This window comes from Scleropages formosus, chromosome 12 (genome assembly GCF_900964775.1).
Source record: "Scleropages formosus chromosome 12, fSclFor1.1, whole genome shotgun sequence".
Lineage (NCBI taxonomy): Eukaryota > Metazoa > Chordata > Actinopteri > Osteoglossiformes > Osteoglossidae > Scleropages > Scleropages formosus.
Genome location: NC_041817.1, coordinates 11,721,941 through 11,737,949, shown reverse-complemented (window position 1 = coordinate 11,737,949; position 16,009 = coordinate 11,721,941). Strand labels below are relative to the sequence as shown.

The 16,009-nt window shown below is 45.1% G+C and overlaps 1 protein-coding gene across 1 annotated transcript; it reads left to right on the top strand.

Annotated features, from left to right (window-relative positions):
- The first annotated feature begins 6,019 nt into the window (after nucleotides 1-6,019).
- LOC108929500 (E3 ubiquitin-protein ligase NEURL3) lies at nucleotides 6,020-11,678 on the top strand. Its single transcript, XM_018744049.2, has 4 exons — nucleotides 6,020-6,165; nucleotides 8,951-9,451; nucleotides 9,884-10,060; nucleotides 11,053-11,678. The coding sequence occupies exons 1-4, from the start codon at nucleotides 6,042-6,044 to the stop codon at nucleotides 11,265-11,267; spliced, it is 1,017 nt and encodes a 338-aa protein (XP_018599565.2). The 5' UTR covers nucleotides 6,020-6,041; the 3' UTR covers nucleotides 11,268-11,678.
- The last annotated feature ends 4,331 nt before the right edge of the window (nucleotides 11,679-16,009 follow it).

Here is a 16,009-nt window from a genome sequence, read left to right as displayed (position 1 = left end):
GGGGAGAGCCTGGTCCTCCAGCTTTCTCCAGCCGCCCGCTCAGCTCCCACCCAACATGAAATGCCCCGTTTCGCCTGATGGGCGCTGGGGAGATCTTCCTGCTGCCGCAAGGGCGAGGTCCAAGGTGCTAGTGGCGCCGCTTCTTCCCTGCTCCTATATGTCCCTCGGACCCTGGCGGTGAAGCGACGTTTAGAAGATGCTGCAGCCAGCCAGTCGGATGCCAGTGTCAGTGGCTCCCAGGTTTATGGTGGAAATTCCAGCGCTTTCCTCTTTACCTACTTTGCATCATTTTATAACAATCCCGAGTTAAAAACCAGGTGTCGGATCACCCAAAAAGCGGCACTCGCATTACACCTTGAAGCAAACGTCTTCTTATGGAACTTCCTCTTGAAATAATAAATAAGAAGTACCTTGCGAAGGACTGACACCTTCTTGATAAAGACAAGCCATATTATAATGCAGACCGGGATTGGTTGGGGGCGCAGCGATCAGCCCCTCTCTAATTGGTTGTTCGGTAGAGGACGGGCCTCTTATTGGGTGGCAGCAGATTAATCGTTTTTTGAAAAGGTAGTGTGGGAATAAGTTGTTTTTTGATGGCCTGCCAAAGCGCAGGCAGGGGACCGAGACACGGCGCGTACGGACAGGACTTGCACAGAGCTCCGGTCCGTTTGGGGAACTTGGACGCCTTGTCTCGCTGCTCCCTCAAAGGCCTTGGGACCTGGGTAAAATTACGCAATACCGGGTGTTCTGTGGTTGTGCAGTCATACTTTTCCTATGTTTTGGATGAGTCATTGCATGTCTAGATGTGTCCTTGTGTTTGCTCTTTCAGTCCTTGCATGTGGTTATAAGCGGCAGGCAGTGCGGCGGTTCGAGCTGTCGCCTTGCAATTGAAGGGCACATGTTTGGCACCCCTTCTTGCTGCACTGCCCTTAACCAAGGTACTTATCCTTGAAATACCCAGTGCATATATGGAAAAATAGCTGTAAGTAGCGTTGTATAGTATGCCTAGCATTGTAGGTGGCCTCGGACAAAGCCGTCAGCTAAACAAATAAATGTAACACTTGTGTTCTGCCCATATCATTGGTCCGTGCACCTTTTTGTCATTTTCATATTTGTGCAAAGCGTCATATAGTTTACATCCTTCTTTAAATGTTCATTACACAAAAGGTGGCAGTCGTGCAATGTTATTCTTGTGACACACTCTTTACGCATGATAGTGACTGAAGTTTCATCTGTTCGCACATCACGAAGTGGGAGAGACGCAAGCGAGGAGAAAAACGCTGCTCTCAGTGAGGAGTACAGCCCAGGGGTCAGTCTAGGGTAATGTCACAGCATGAAAAACTATCCTGAGTGAAGGATGACGGCAGTCACACCGGTCGACACCTTAACTTTTGCCGGCTGTGTACGTTTGCCTGGGTTCACCAAGACTTTCAGGCACGTATTTCACAAACAATGGCAAGTCACAGATATAGCCTACTGGGCTGTGTAAATGAATTCTAAAATGACTCAATCACAGATTAGGTTACTGCAATACCTTGTCTGGTTCCACACATACACTTCCTTAACTATTGCCTCCTTGCATCACTGTGTATGGGTTCTAAGGTAACATGATTGCTTTAAATATCTTCTCTCCACATTGTGTATTGGATTGTATGCAACATGTAAAACATTCATGACAATTTCACCACAGTTTTTCTATGTATATTTGATAAACAAATGCATGCGTCATACTCGATTCATTGAAATGGTTGAAGTACAGTTTAACAAGGCCGTGTTTCCAGTCCTAAGTTTTATTTTCATGTCCTTTAATCCTCAGACCGCTGAAATCCTCAGTCGCGTTCATTTCGCAGCACATTTGATGGGAACGAGCGCGACACCTAGTGGTAGGGAGCGGAATCGCCTGTGTTTGCCTCAAATCCCATTGCTATTGCGGCATTTACTTACTGTCTTATATTACAGTACTTTTTATTAATGACCATATATTATACACGAGAACACACACAGGCAGTACGCAGTTTTATACAGCGTTCATATTACCGCAAAAACTTCCATTCGCGATTAAAGGCGTTTCTTGCGCGTTTTTCGGTGAAAAATGTGAAGTAAATCTGTCCACCATTTGTGTACAGTTAGCGCAACTTTTTGAGATAAAATCGGTCAAAAAGTGGTTTTGTGGGAGTGATTTGCTGTGATGTTAAGTAATATCCTTTCTCAATGTCGAAACAATCTGTTAATCCAATAAGAAATTGGAGAACGTTGAAGCCGGACTAAAAAATGTCAGTCAGTGGCACACACACTTACTAAGTAAGTGTGTAGGACAGCAGAGCGAAGTGGATCAATAATAAGAACAAACAATTTCACTTTGTACACTGGTCATCAGTAGAAGCTCGTCCCGTTTACTGTAAATGGGATCGTCTTCTCGTAAATGCTCGTGCCTCGTTGTACTTAAGACTCCAGTGTTATACTCATACTGTGATTTTTTTTTTCGGCGGGGAATTTAAAGTATTCCCGCACATCGGAACAGTTGAGTTGTCCACGCCCATCTTCCAACTTTCAGTCGTGCTCTCGCTGAGCGCAGCGCTCTGCTTTTCGATTCTTTCAAATTCCATTCACTGAATGTGAACTAGACTCTAGTAAAAACCAGGTCATGTATCGTACAGCGATCACCCGAATGGCTTGCAAATGCAGGGTCTTATTAATTAATGCGACCCGGATCATTAGATAAATTATAGATACAGTACAATAAGGCACCTTTACAGTTATGAAAGTTAAGTAACGCCAAGCCTAACATTTACGGGAAAGGGATGCACGTGACCCCTCTCGTCCTTCTCCCCACGCCTGCGGTAGTTTTCCACGGGATACTGTGCGTAATCATGTGACCGTCCCAGCGCAGCCCTGCTGTCGCTCTGTTGTAATCATTGAATTAATGAGTCGCTGAAAACGGGCTTTTATTGTAGTTCGATATCTTTCACAGATAGATTTGTAAACCCGAATCAGTACAGCCCTTTCATCTATCGTTCTACACGCCTTTTTTTTTTTTTTTCGTTAAATTAGACACCGCTCACTTTCAGTTCTGTGGTTTATGAACCTCTGGGTTAAAGGTGCAATCACAGTAAAAGTGGGAGACTCCGCGTTTTCAGCAGAGGAACTGATTATATGATTATAATATTGTTTCGTTTTGTCTAAGAATGAGCAGCTAAAAAGGTCACAACCCCCAGGACTCGGTGTCACGGGATTCGATCAGTGTTGAGTGTCGTGCGTGGACAAATATTTTAATGTGTGACTCAGTGCTCTGCAAATGTGTCAAATAAATAGCAGAAAAATTGCATAGTTTAGTTATGGGATCATAACAGAAAAACAGAACAGCCCGGCGGAGCAAGACAACGGGAGCAACACTATAATAATTTGGTGCCCGGTGCGGTGGGTCCGAGAGCGCATTACAACATCTCCATGATTCGTCACCTCCGTTTCTTTTAAAACTCCCTGATATTTCACTTCTGTATCTTAAAAATCCCCTAAAATGCAATCACACTAACGTGGAGACTCCCGAGGTCCTCAGCAGAGGAAATTATTATATATTATCGTCCTGTTTCATCTAAGAATGGAAATTGAGCAGCGCGGCGCGGTGAGTAACGGGAACAGCTGAAGTTGACAATCCACAGGACTCGCTGTCACCGTGCGTGTCACCGTGTTTTTTTTTTTTTTTTTTTTTTTTCCCGCAGTAGCTGAGCAGCTCAAGTCAGCGCTGTGTGTGCGAGGAGGGAAACTGGTGACATCCTGTGCTTTTCGGTGCGGAAAGTGAGAAAATCCCGCAGTGATCAAGTCCAGCCGCTACCTTACAGCCAGTATGTGAGCGCAGCTGTTGCTGTGCTTTTTAATAACTGAGCAGAACTGGGCCACAGCAGCGCAGGGTCAGAATCAGTGTCCCGAACAAATCATGCAAAGACAGAGAGAGATGCGTTCTACAGCGCAAGGGAAAGGTGATCAAATTTAACGGGGAGGGTCATGCAGCACTACACGAGAATTTACTAAAAGGTGCCATAACCTTCCAGAATTCAATAGAATTATTATTATTAAATTAAATTATTAAAGGTGTAAATGTAAAGAACAGGGAACCTTTGAGTCACCCAACTTGGTGTAGATATATACACACACACACTTTCTGAACCGCTTGTCCCATACAGGGTCGCGGGGAACCAGAGCCTAACCCAGCAACACAGGGGGTAAGGCTGGAGGAGAAGGGGATACACCCAGGACAGGATGCCAGTCCATCGCAAGGCACCCCAAGCCGGATTCGAACCCCAGACCCACTGGAACGCAGGACCCGGTCCAACCCATTGCACCACTGCACCCTCTTCTTGGGATAGAGTCTATCTATCTATCTATCTATCTATCTATCTATCTATCTATCTATCTATCTATCTATCTATCTATCTATCTTTCTTTCTTTCTTTCTTTCTTTCTCTCTTTCTCTCTTTCTCTCTCTCTCAGCACATCGAAGCCACAACCCGGTCCTGCAGGTACATCCTGCATAATATTCGTAGGATCTGTCCCTACCTCACAACTGACTCTGCCCAGCTACTTGTCCAGGCCATGGCGACTTCCCACCTGGACTGTTGCAACTCCCTCTTGTGTGGCCTTCCTGCTAATGCTATCAAACCTCTGCAGCTTCTACAGAATGCTGCTGCACGAGTTGTGTTTTATTTGCCAAAGCACTCCCATGTATCTCCTCTACTCATTTCTCTGCACTGGCTTCCTATAGCTGCCCAAATCAAATTCAAGACACTGGTTATTGTCTACAAATGTATCAATAGAACTGCTCCCAGCTATTTACAGGTCTTGATCAACCACGACACCCCAGCCAGACCCCTTCTCTCGTCTACTTCTGCTCGCTTGGTGGTCCTGTGCACAAAAGGTAAAGCACGGAGGTTCTTGTTTCTAGCTCCGTTGTGGTGGAATGACCTTCCCCTCTCACTCAGAACTGCTGAAACTCTGTCCAAATTTAAGAAAGCTCTGAAAACTCACATCTTCTGGATTCACTTTGCCCAAGATATCTCCAACTCACGTAAGATGTAAATGTTCATACACCTGTAACTTTATGATCATCCCCAGATAAGCTTTTACACAGCTGCTACTCCTGTACTCTACATAAATGTAGATGGAAGCTGTGGTCAGGGCCTTAGCAATAAAATAGGTTTCCCTGCCAAATGCATCACAGTGATAAATCTTCCCTCAACATCTTCATGAAAGAGCACAATCCGGGTTGTGCTTCAACAAGAATACAGAAGGGCTGGAATGAAACTTGTGACAATACAGCCTGAGCATGTTTGTTATATTTGCTGCAGAACCCTGATCTCTGCAGACGTGGCTTCACTTTCTCAGATAACCTGGCACATGGTGCAAAGAAAAGGCATGTTAAAAATCAGCCTTTTGCCCCCAACACACATACCTGTCTGCCCCACTCTAAATAAATAACTAAATAAATAACTGTTGTTTTGTTTTTAAAAGCAGGGGGCTTGGCCGGGTCCCGCTCTCTGATGGGTCTGGGGTTCAAGTCCCGCTTGGGGTGCCTAGTGATGGACCGGCGTCCCATCCTGGGTGTGTCCGCTCCCCCTCCAGCCCTGCGCCCCATGTTGCCAGGTTACGCCCTGTTCCCGGTTCGCCGGGACAAGCAGTTTCAGCCTGTGATGGGTGTTTAAAAGTGAAAATACTTAACTAATATGTCTGTTTCAGCCTAATACACCCCTTCCTGTTTATGTAATTTTTGAAATTTGCTTTCAGTGGTTCCATCTTCGGGACTGACAATGAATGTTATTCAGTAATCTAATCTTTTCATCACATGTGAGACAGCATGCGGGAAAAACGTCGCACCAAAGAATATTTATCCAGAGACAGAATGGCAGCCTTCGCGGGGTGGGGTGGTAACTCTGAGGTACTTTTCCAGCGCGTAGCTCCGCCCTCACGACCTCACTCACACACGTACCCACCCACCCACCCACGCACACTTGGCTCGCTCCGCCGGTTCTGTTGGTAAACTGAAGCACATGGGCGGCAGGTATAAGAAGCGCTGCCTCCCTTTCGGCGCATCCATGAGCTGTTGGAGAGCGGCGCGCGCCTTCTGGGTGGAAATGCTGAAGCGCGGGAAGCGCGGGAAGCGCGAGCTCTGCGGTACGTGGCTACTCGACACTTTCGTTTTCGACTTCTTCTCAGGCAGGCTGCTTAGCCTTAGTTTGTTTATTTCGGCCGCACTGACTGACCTACTGACTGACTGCGTTTCTGCGCTCGTTTCACGAAATCCGTTATTATTATTATACAGCACTCAGCGATGTCTCCGGGAAACAATGTACGCTGATATTAATTAATTTAATGATTATGATTGATATGCTATGCGGTTCTCCTGGTTATTCGCGAATTTGTTTATGTGATGCACTCACTTTATTTCCTGGTCGGAGCACGTTACGGTTATTAACTTAATGCTGCCGAACGAGTTACTCTGTGGTTTCTTTTGAAATATGTCCAGACAGTGACTGCAATGATTGAATAGGCATGTTTAAAAACTGTCCAATTGAATGTGTCATGGGGAAATAATAATAATAATAAGACTGATGGTCCCACGCGACCGTCTCCTTTCCCTCTGATTTCTCAGACAGTTTTGGCAGAAACTCTACTAGGCGTTGGGTTCACATCTGAAAAATAGGAAGTAATTTACATTTACACTGTAAATTACAGTGGGTACATGCATGGGGACGACAACTGAACTGGTAGAGGTTACAGCTGCTGCCTTTGGATCCAAAGGTTGCAGGTTCGATCCCAACCTCCAGCTGTAGTCCCTTTGCTTGCCTTGAGCAAGGTACTTACCCTAAACTGCTCCTGTAAAAGTACCCAGCTGTATAAATAAATGGGTCAATAACTGTAACCTTAACACTGTAAGTCACTTTGGGGGAAAAGCATCAGCTCAGTGAATAAATGTAAGTCAACCAGGCTTTACAGCTTACTTTTAGAGATTTTAAACACTGAAAAAGAAGCATCTTAAGAAACATCTAAGTATTATGCTGTCTATGCAGTTCAGTTAATTTTTACACAGCACCTTATATTCAGCCTTTATTCAATTTGACAGATTAGAGTGAGCAGGGTTTCAGTCGTACAATGTTAAATTACTGTTTATTAGCACTTTTTCCTGTAGAGTTATAATAAACACTGTGAAGGTTGCATTCAGACGTGTGTGAATATGAATCAGCTTGGGTTTCTATAGCTTATCTGACACATAATGTTTCAGCTGGAAAATTCTATAAATAGATATGTGGATGCAGGATTTTGGCATTTTCTTCAGTTACTGAACTTTGGAATAGATGACAATCATGCTCAGTAAAGAAATGATAATGAAACCATCAGTCATTTTGAATGTAGAGCAAGAGAGAATGCTTTAAAGTTTTTTTGGAGTGTACAATTAGATGTTTTGCAAAGAAACAAAATTAATTTCCAGGAATTTTTAATGTGTTTTGCCATTTTTCTAATTATTATTTTTTATCTTATGTATAAATACAGTATAAGATATTTATGCATAGAGCAGCATGGTGGTGCAACAGTAACACTGGTGTTGCACAGTTTGGGTTTACTTTGGAATCTGACTCGGGTTGTGTGAAGCTGACTTGTTTTCTGTGCTCACAATCTAAGGACAAGTGTGGAAGAAAGCAATGGCAATCTGCTTCTGTACCTTGTCTTACAACGAAAGCCACAAAAGTGGTTGTCAGGAGCCAAATGTACGGTCCCCTAAAATTATTTTATTTTTTCTCATATTGGAGATGAATACTGTTCAGGGAGGCATTTATCTGTTCCCCCTCTTTTAAACCATTCTTTGCTCTGGAGACTTGATAATATCAAAAGTGTTGACCCAGCTGCTTTTTTGGTATAGCCAGGGATTGACAAACATTGCAAAATGTGTTAAGCGGATCGCTTTAGGAGGAGATCCTGCTCAAATCCAGCCAAGACTGAACGACGTGTCTATTGAGTACTATTATCTCAGCTCTGGACAGAGGTCAGGAGGAAGTGTTGGCGCACTCTGGACACTTGCTACAGGTTGAAAATGAGAGTGAAAGGACACAGAAAGAGAGATAATTGGGTTGTAGATAACAGTGTGTAGGTTTTTTATATTGTTCACTCAGCAGTGCTTGCAAGCATCATGTTGTTCACCAGCGGGATACAATAGTCCTGAACAGGCTATAACCCTGTGCTGTGGGTCACAAGTTGACAAACTCATACATGACCACCATTTACCCTTCCATTTCAGGCACAACTTCTGATTCCATGTCTTACTGGTGAGGTTGCTACATGTGGTTGAACTGGGACACTAGTACCAAGTGTAACACAGTTAATGCACGCACGCACGCACGCACGCACAATGTCTACAACTGCTTGTCCTAAGCAGGGCCTAACCCGGCAACACAGGGTGCAAGGCTGGAGGGGTAGGGGACACACCCAGGACAGGACACCAGTCCATCACAAGGCACCCCAAGCAGGACTTGAACCCCAGACCTGCCAGAGAGCAAGACCCTGCCAAACCCACTGCACCACAGGCCCCCCATGTTATTAATATATCACATAGTATTCTTGGCACAGTCCCAGTTTAGGTTAATCTGTTGCAAAATGATTATGCTAAATTATTCTTGGAGTGCATGCAGTTGTTTATTGTTTAATTGGTAATGTAGCGCTCAATATAATCTATTAAACAGAACCAACCAAGGACCACGCACGTGCTATACATAAAAACAACTTGTAGGAATGTATTTTCAGTTTCATTTTTAATCATGTTTTATGTAAAAATGTAACACTGCAGACACAGCTGAAAATTGTTGGTAATCTCTTTCTGCCCTTGCAGAGTATGTGAACAGAGCAATAAAAAACAGATAACAGTATGAACAATATTTACACCAGTATGGCAATATTACTCCCCCAGAGATGAAATCTGTGCATGTCTGTGGGCCGACCTGCCTGGGACCCATCACCTTCCACGCGGCGGCCAAGGGCACCAAAGTCTCTCTGAGCCTGGGGGACAGACGTGCCGAGCGAGTCGGAAACACCTTCAAGAACGGGCTGGTGTTTAGCAGTCGGCCCCTACTGGTTAAGGAGAGGGTATGCCTGCGGGTGGACCGCTCCACCCAGCACTGGCACGGTGCCCTCCGGGTCGGATTCACAGCCTTCAAGCCCACCTGCCAGCCCCTGCCTCCTTTCGCCATACCTGACCTTACCAACAAACCAGGGTACTGGGCGGGTCTGGTGCCCACAGCTCACGCCTTCCTGGGCTCCGAGTTGCAGTTCTGGGTGACTTCATGTGGGAGACTGATGCTGGAGGTGCTGGGAAGAACACAGATCTGTCTGCAGGAGGGGATCGATGTGACCGGGCCTTTGTGGGCCATGATCGATGTGTATGGACAGAGCTCTGCCGTGCTTCTGCTCGGTATGTATTTTACATCCGGTCTTGCACCAGGGACTTGTGGGGAGTACTGGGTACTGGTGATGTAAGCTGTGTGTGTAAAACCTTGTAGGCAGTCATGATAGCAATATTTTTTGTAGCAAAACTTGGTTTTGTAGGTGTGGCAAAACTTGTTACTACACAATTAAGTCATTGTTCCATGGGCTTTACAGGAAACAGTACATCTATGATAATAAGTCAGAAGGGAACCCCTGATGAGAATGATCAGTAAAATGCCTTTATTAAAATAGTAATAAAAAGAATACTTAAAGTATATATTAATAAATATGATATATTTATTATAATAAAAAATAGTATATATTTTCAGTATTAGGGTGACATAGGATGACAACCGCTTAGGATGGAGGCTGGAATGTTTGGATCTGACAATGCTTGTTACTCTCCATTTGGTCCTAGGCACAGTGAAGAAGTCCATTTTTTGCATTAAGAAGTCCTGTCCTACCCCACCGCCGCCTCCTGTGTCTCCCGTGGACAGCTGTCTGTGCGCCGACCAAAGCAGCCTCTGTCCGGCCAAGCTTCTAGAAGTGCAGCTGGTCCATTTGTCCGTGTCGTACGACAGCGTGCAGATATCAGGTGAGTATCGTGTGGCGTTGTATCAGAAGTTTGTGTCCTTCTACACTGCATCCTGTGACCGGATCCCACCACCCAACCATGCTGATATACTGTATGCCATATAACAGTAGCCACTAAGAAGCAGGGGTTTAAGATTTGGCTTAAAATGCCATAGTGAAACTTCAGCTCTAGAAACAATGTCAGACAGGTGACATCTATTCAATATTACACTCTCCCGTCTGGTCACGGGACTATATGTGTGTCTCCGCTCAGGTGGCAGTGGACTACACTCTAGGCGGAACCTTCATTCAGGCTCTGTGGAGAACTTTGTGCTGAAGTCAGGCAAAAATGCCCTGGCCTTTAGATCGGACTGTGTGGTCCAACATGTCCTTGGTGTCTCAGTAAATTCCTGGAACTCTTCTGTTCAACTGCTAGTCAGCTGCAGCATGACAGCGTATAGGTTGCCAGCAAAGCCCAACAGCAAAGGTTACACGCATGGGTATGTTTGCTACGCAGGCAGAGAACCTAGAAATGAAAGGGAGTTTCATGTTTTCAATACAAAATATCATTTATCGCACATTTCTGAAGCCCCAAACCTAAATATATATCCACACCCTTCACAAATTCTGAGAAATATTACAAATGATGACTCTGCACCCACACTGCAGTGTATGAAACGTACAGGCCGTTATACATTTACCAGATGCTTTTCTCCAAAGCTGCTTGTAATTATAATCCATTTATAGCAGTGTAGTTTTACTGGAGCAGTTTAGGGTAACTACCTTGCTCATAGGAACTACCTTTAGGGGTGGGATTCAAACCTGTGACCTTTGGGTCCCATGGCAGCAGCTCTAGCCACTGCACTACCAGCTGTTCCACTGTTCCTAGAATCCTTGCTGTGTGTAGCAGCAGGAGGAGATGTGTTTGTTCATACGGCATACGTGTTGGTGCATGTTTGGCACGCTGTTGGTCCACTTGAGTGTGAGAATCTCTCCTTGTGTTCCTGCCCTCAGATCCGGATGAAGACTGTGTCGTGTGCTTGGAACGGAAGGCCCAGATCCTGCTGTGGTGTGGACATCAGTGCCTCTGCCTTCGCTGTGCGGTCAGGGTGTCCCTCGAGTGCAAGAAGTGTCCTCTCTGCCGTCAAACAGTGGAAGGCCTCACGGTGCGGGAGCCCGCCAACACCTGCGCACGAAAGTGTGTTGGGACGGATAAGGAGAGCACGTAGCTGTGACGGTCGCAGTGATCTGTTGGACTTTGCAAAAACTCCACACGTTTCAACTGAGCCAGCAGTTTTGCTGTTTGCTGCTTAGCAGAGTTCTTATGCCAAAGAATTTTTATTTAGTGCATGTATCTCGCCGGATGTTTTTTACTGCAGAGATTCTGATTTATTAGGGCTCAGTGGCTCTATGCAGGGGCCCCTAATTTTTCTTCAAATTCCTCTTTGTTGTAAAAATCTGTGCCACGTGGTGCCCACTAAATGTGACTGCTGTACATATTTGCACTTTATTATAAAGTTTATAAGATGTGTTTAAAAACACTAAATAGCAGGACAACTGCTTTGATTTACTCAAGTTTCTCTACCTCTCCTGGCTTATAGCTGCACTCCCTCTACATGTCATAATACTGGCGAACTTGTGACTGCTGAATAAGATTCTATATTTCTGGAAAATGATTTTTGTGAACATTACTACTAAAAATTAAGTTTTTACAGATTTACTCTTCAAAAACTCAAGTGGAATGTCCTTTCCAGAACTTTTTTAAAATAAATAATGTTAATTACATTTTTAATCTTTATTTTTGCTTGTTATTTTAAATAATTTTATTTAACATTTTATATAACTGAGCAGGGGGGTGCAGTGGCGCAGTGGGTTGGACCACAGTCCTGCTTTCCGGTGGGTCTGGGGTTCGAGTCCCGCTTGGGGTGCCTTGCGATGGACTGGCGTCCTGTCCTGGGTGTGTCCCCTCCCCCTCCGGCCTTTCGCCCTGTGTTGCCGGGTAGGCTCCGGTTCCCAGCGACCCCGTATGGGACAAGCGGTTCTGAAAGTGTGTGTGTAACTGAGCACTACATTTTCAGTAATTGATGGACGACTGGACTGGCCATTCCGGAAAGGCACAGATGATTATTAATATTTGAAATTGAATCAAATAAATCAATCCTTTTTTTATTTGTCTTGTTATTCATTTATTCTCATTTGCAGACACATTGTATGTCCGATGCTGCTCTGGGATGGTTTTAATTTGGAAGTACAAACCCATTCCTCTACGCTCTATGCCAGCCTGGTCCTTTCAGCGCCTGTGAGTTCCATGGTGCCTGCATCTTATTTCACATCATTATTATTCCGTTGACACAACTTCAGCTGTTTTTATTCCATGGATAACTGCCCAGAGTTTCCGATTTTCAGTTCCTTTCCGCCAGAACTTGAAACAATCAGAATTGAGACACTGACCTGTGTAATGTGGGTTTTTAAAGAGATGAACGTAACTTCCGCTCTTCACAGTGCAGTTGCATCTTACATGTGCTCGGTGTACATGCTGTCAGCTTTATGCGGGTGTCTCCTGGAAAAAGAAACGATTATGGATTGAAGATGAATTTCTGCCCATGAAAAGCTGCTGAGCTCACTAGGGAGCCTCAGCCTCAGGCCTCCTCTCGTGTCTCACCCCTCTTTTTAAAGGTTCTTATTTTCATGAATGAGTGCAGTGTGTTTTTCATTTAAATGTTCATTATCAAAGATGCAGGTACTACTGGTACCTCACAACTCCTGAGCTGGCGGTTTGGATATGGGTTCGAATATAGCTCAGCTTGTATAGATGGAGTTTGCACGTTCATCCCTGTGTTCACATAGGTTTCTTCTGGGTGCTCTGGTTTCCTCCCACAGTCCGAAGACATGTGTTTCAGGTGAACTGGTGACTCTAAATTGCTTTATCAGTGTGTGTGACTGTATGAGTCAATGTGTGTGTATGAGAAAATGTGTGAATGAGTGTGCGTGATGGCCCTGTGATGGATTGTGATGGACTATAATGAACTGGCATTCCGTCCAGGGTGTACCCTGTCTCATCCCCATGCTTCCCAGATAGGCTCCATGCCACCACGACCCTGCATCAAACAAGCTGTTATTGATAATGAATGAAATGTTTTATTATACATACTATTATTGTTTTGTGCATTAAGGTGCCGCATCTCTATGGTTTGTAAAGCGAACCTGTCAGTACATGTGTCAACTGACACTGCACTTTCCCTGCAGCCGTACGTAAGGGATCAGTAATGATGAGTGAGCAGTTTGGAGCCGCTAGGTGGCAGCATCATAAAAGTGAACCCCATAGGGGAGGAAGGCCGAGCGGAGCCCTTCAGAGCCTGTCCCCGCAGCAGAGCTCAACTTGCACATCTGCACTACCAGCACTACCTGCTGTGCTGCTGGCTGGGCCACCGCTCTTTTTTTACACTGTTCAGCCTGTATGTGATTTGCAGTCCCGATTCAGGACGTGCTGTGCTTTTTGAAAAGCTCCTTTTGGTCTAGTTCTGCCTCCAAGATACATCAGAATACATAGTTTGACAATGGTAATTGCAAGGTATTTTTTTGTCAACAAAACATATGATTTCGAAGCACGTTGCTTTGAGTGATATATGGTGCTTTAAAGTCTGTGAAGCCCTTGTATCCCTTACTTTTACCACAAAATGGTTATTTAACGAGAAGCAGGATTTCTCATCTGACACAATAGGTGTGTAAAGACCGGTTCCATATGTTGCTTTACAGGAAATTGTGTGTGTAGCAGAAAAACTGAAACAGTGAAGGTACAAAAAGAAGTGAACCCCAAGTTGGGAACTGCTGCATTGGTTAAACCAAGTAGGTAAGTAGAATCCAGTGAGTAAATCATAATCATTCATTCCTTTTATAAGTTAATAGTGGTGAAGAAATATTTCCACCAGCAAGAGGCATCAATAGCAAATGTTGGCTCGATCACATCGTCATGTGGGACTTGTGTCCTTTCACCGTCTGTCCTGGTGCCGTATTGTTATTTTTTATTTTGGGTGATGCAACGTGGATACAGAGACAGAAAGGAAAGCTATCCTACATTTGACACTGTTGTGGAGAGAAACACGGCTGAACTTTGGGACAGAGCAGAGGACACTACAGGGTAATGTCAAGGAATTATTAACTCTACTGGCACTCGGGTTTTTATAATTGTATTTTTAAATAGAAAATTTTATTTACACACATAAAGGTTTCTCCTGTCTCAGCAAAGATCACAGAGCATTTATATGTTAAAAGATATTTAAAGGAAGTTCAACAAGGTGGAGCCTCTGCTGGTGTCTAAAAAACATCAGCTAGTTATAAAAAAAAAAAACAGAGCTTTATTTGGGTTATTATTGCAAATCTGCATGAGGTGTACCGGCTCTGCATGCGCACCAGTGCTGCGCTCTGTTACATCCTTAATCGCTAGTCAGTCTTGTGAAGAGTCAAACTTTCCTTCGTCTGACAAGTATCTTCTCGCTCCTGACCGAATTAATTCCCTTCCTTCAAATCCTTTGTGTGAGAGGATAAAAAAGTGTTTGGATAAAAAAGTGTTCGGACACATCAACGGCGGTTCCCAGAAAACTGAAAGCTACAGTAACGTAAATTCCTTATCCTTCACACCTTTATCTTGCTAGCATTTAATAATAGTTAATATTTAAACATATTTATTCTGAAGTAAGTGAATAATGGTGAGATAATCACACTGATGCCATAAATTAGCCTCGGGGTGAAAAAAAAACTGCAAAAAAAGATTACTGACGAAGCACGTAAAATTAATTTCATAGGCACTTTGTCCCGAAACAAAGGAGAGTGTCACGCGAAACATAGGGGCCTGGGACGGCCGGACCCAAGTGCGGCGTCGTTCGACCGGAGACGAGGGATGAGGCGAGTTCTCGGTGTCGGGGACAGGCGAAGGGTCGGCCTATCGGCGGTCGGGGTCAGAGCGAAGATCCATGGACGAGGTCGGGGGACTTAGCGAGGGGTCGGTCGAACGGCGAACGGGACAGGAACGAGGATCCGTGGATGTGGTCGGGAAACGAAGCGAAGAGTCAAAAACCGGAGGACGTGAACAAAGAGCTAGCGATGCTTGTGAACGAAGTGTCACGGGGGACGGTTGTCCCTGACGAGATTCCGCAAAGGTCTGGGAGTTGCGGAATGTCTTTTAAAGGGTAGGTGCTGAACTGGAGTCAGGTGCTGTTGATCGAGTTGTGGGCAAAGTTCCGCAGGAAAGGGTCACCACCGAAGAACCCGGAACACCACTAAGAACACCGCTAAGGGCTCCTCTTGTCTTTGGGACTGCATTTGCCACACTGAGCCAAGTCGGGGAGGGAGGCTGATCAGGTGATGCCCAGTAAAAGAGCGAAACAAAGTCAAACAAGTCAAATGGAACCTTAACCGAAGTGTGAAGGTGAAGACCCAGTATGGATACCGTAGTCAAACTGCAACTCCTTGTTCCATCCTTCCATTTGTGCCTCAGTGACGCCCCCCCCCCCCATGTCTGGCTGTGTTTGGAGCTCATTGTGGAAACACTGAGTCCTGTTGGTGGACAATCTATTCCAGCTGTGGGAATGTGTGTGTGTGTGTGTGCGCGCGTGCACATGTGCGAGTCCCAGTCAGTGAGAGCCTTTATTTCCTCTAGTGCATCCAAGTGTGTGCGCTGAAGAGATGAGATTTCATGAGGTCTGTTTGATTTCTATCCTGATGCTGGCAGCATCTAATTCTCGGCTAATTCTCCGAGCGTCGCGTACGTTTCGAAACGTCGTACCGTCCAAAATTGATGCTCGAGGGCTGCGTTTGTGCGGAGCACGGAAGGGGAAGGCTGCGCGACGTGTGTTTCGGGCGGCTGTGTTCGCGGGATAAGGCGACAGGTCCAGCACGGAAGGGGGGCCCCGGGCCTTTCTCTTCCTGCTTGTGAAACACAGAAGGGCGGTGCCACTGCACCAGTGCCTGCATG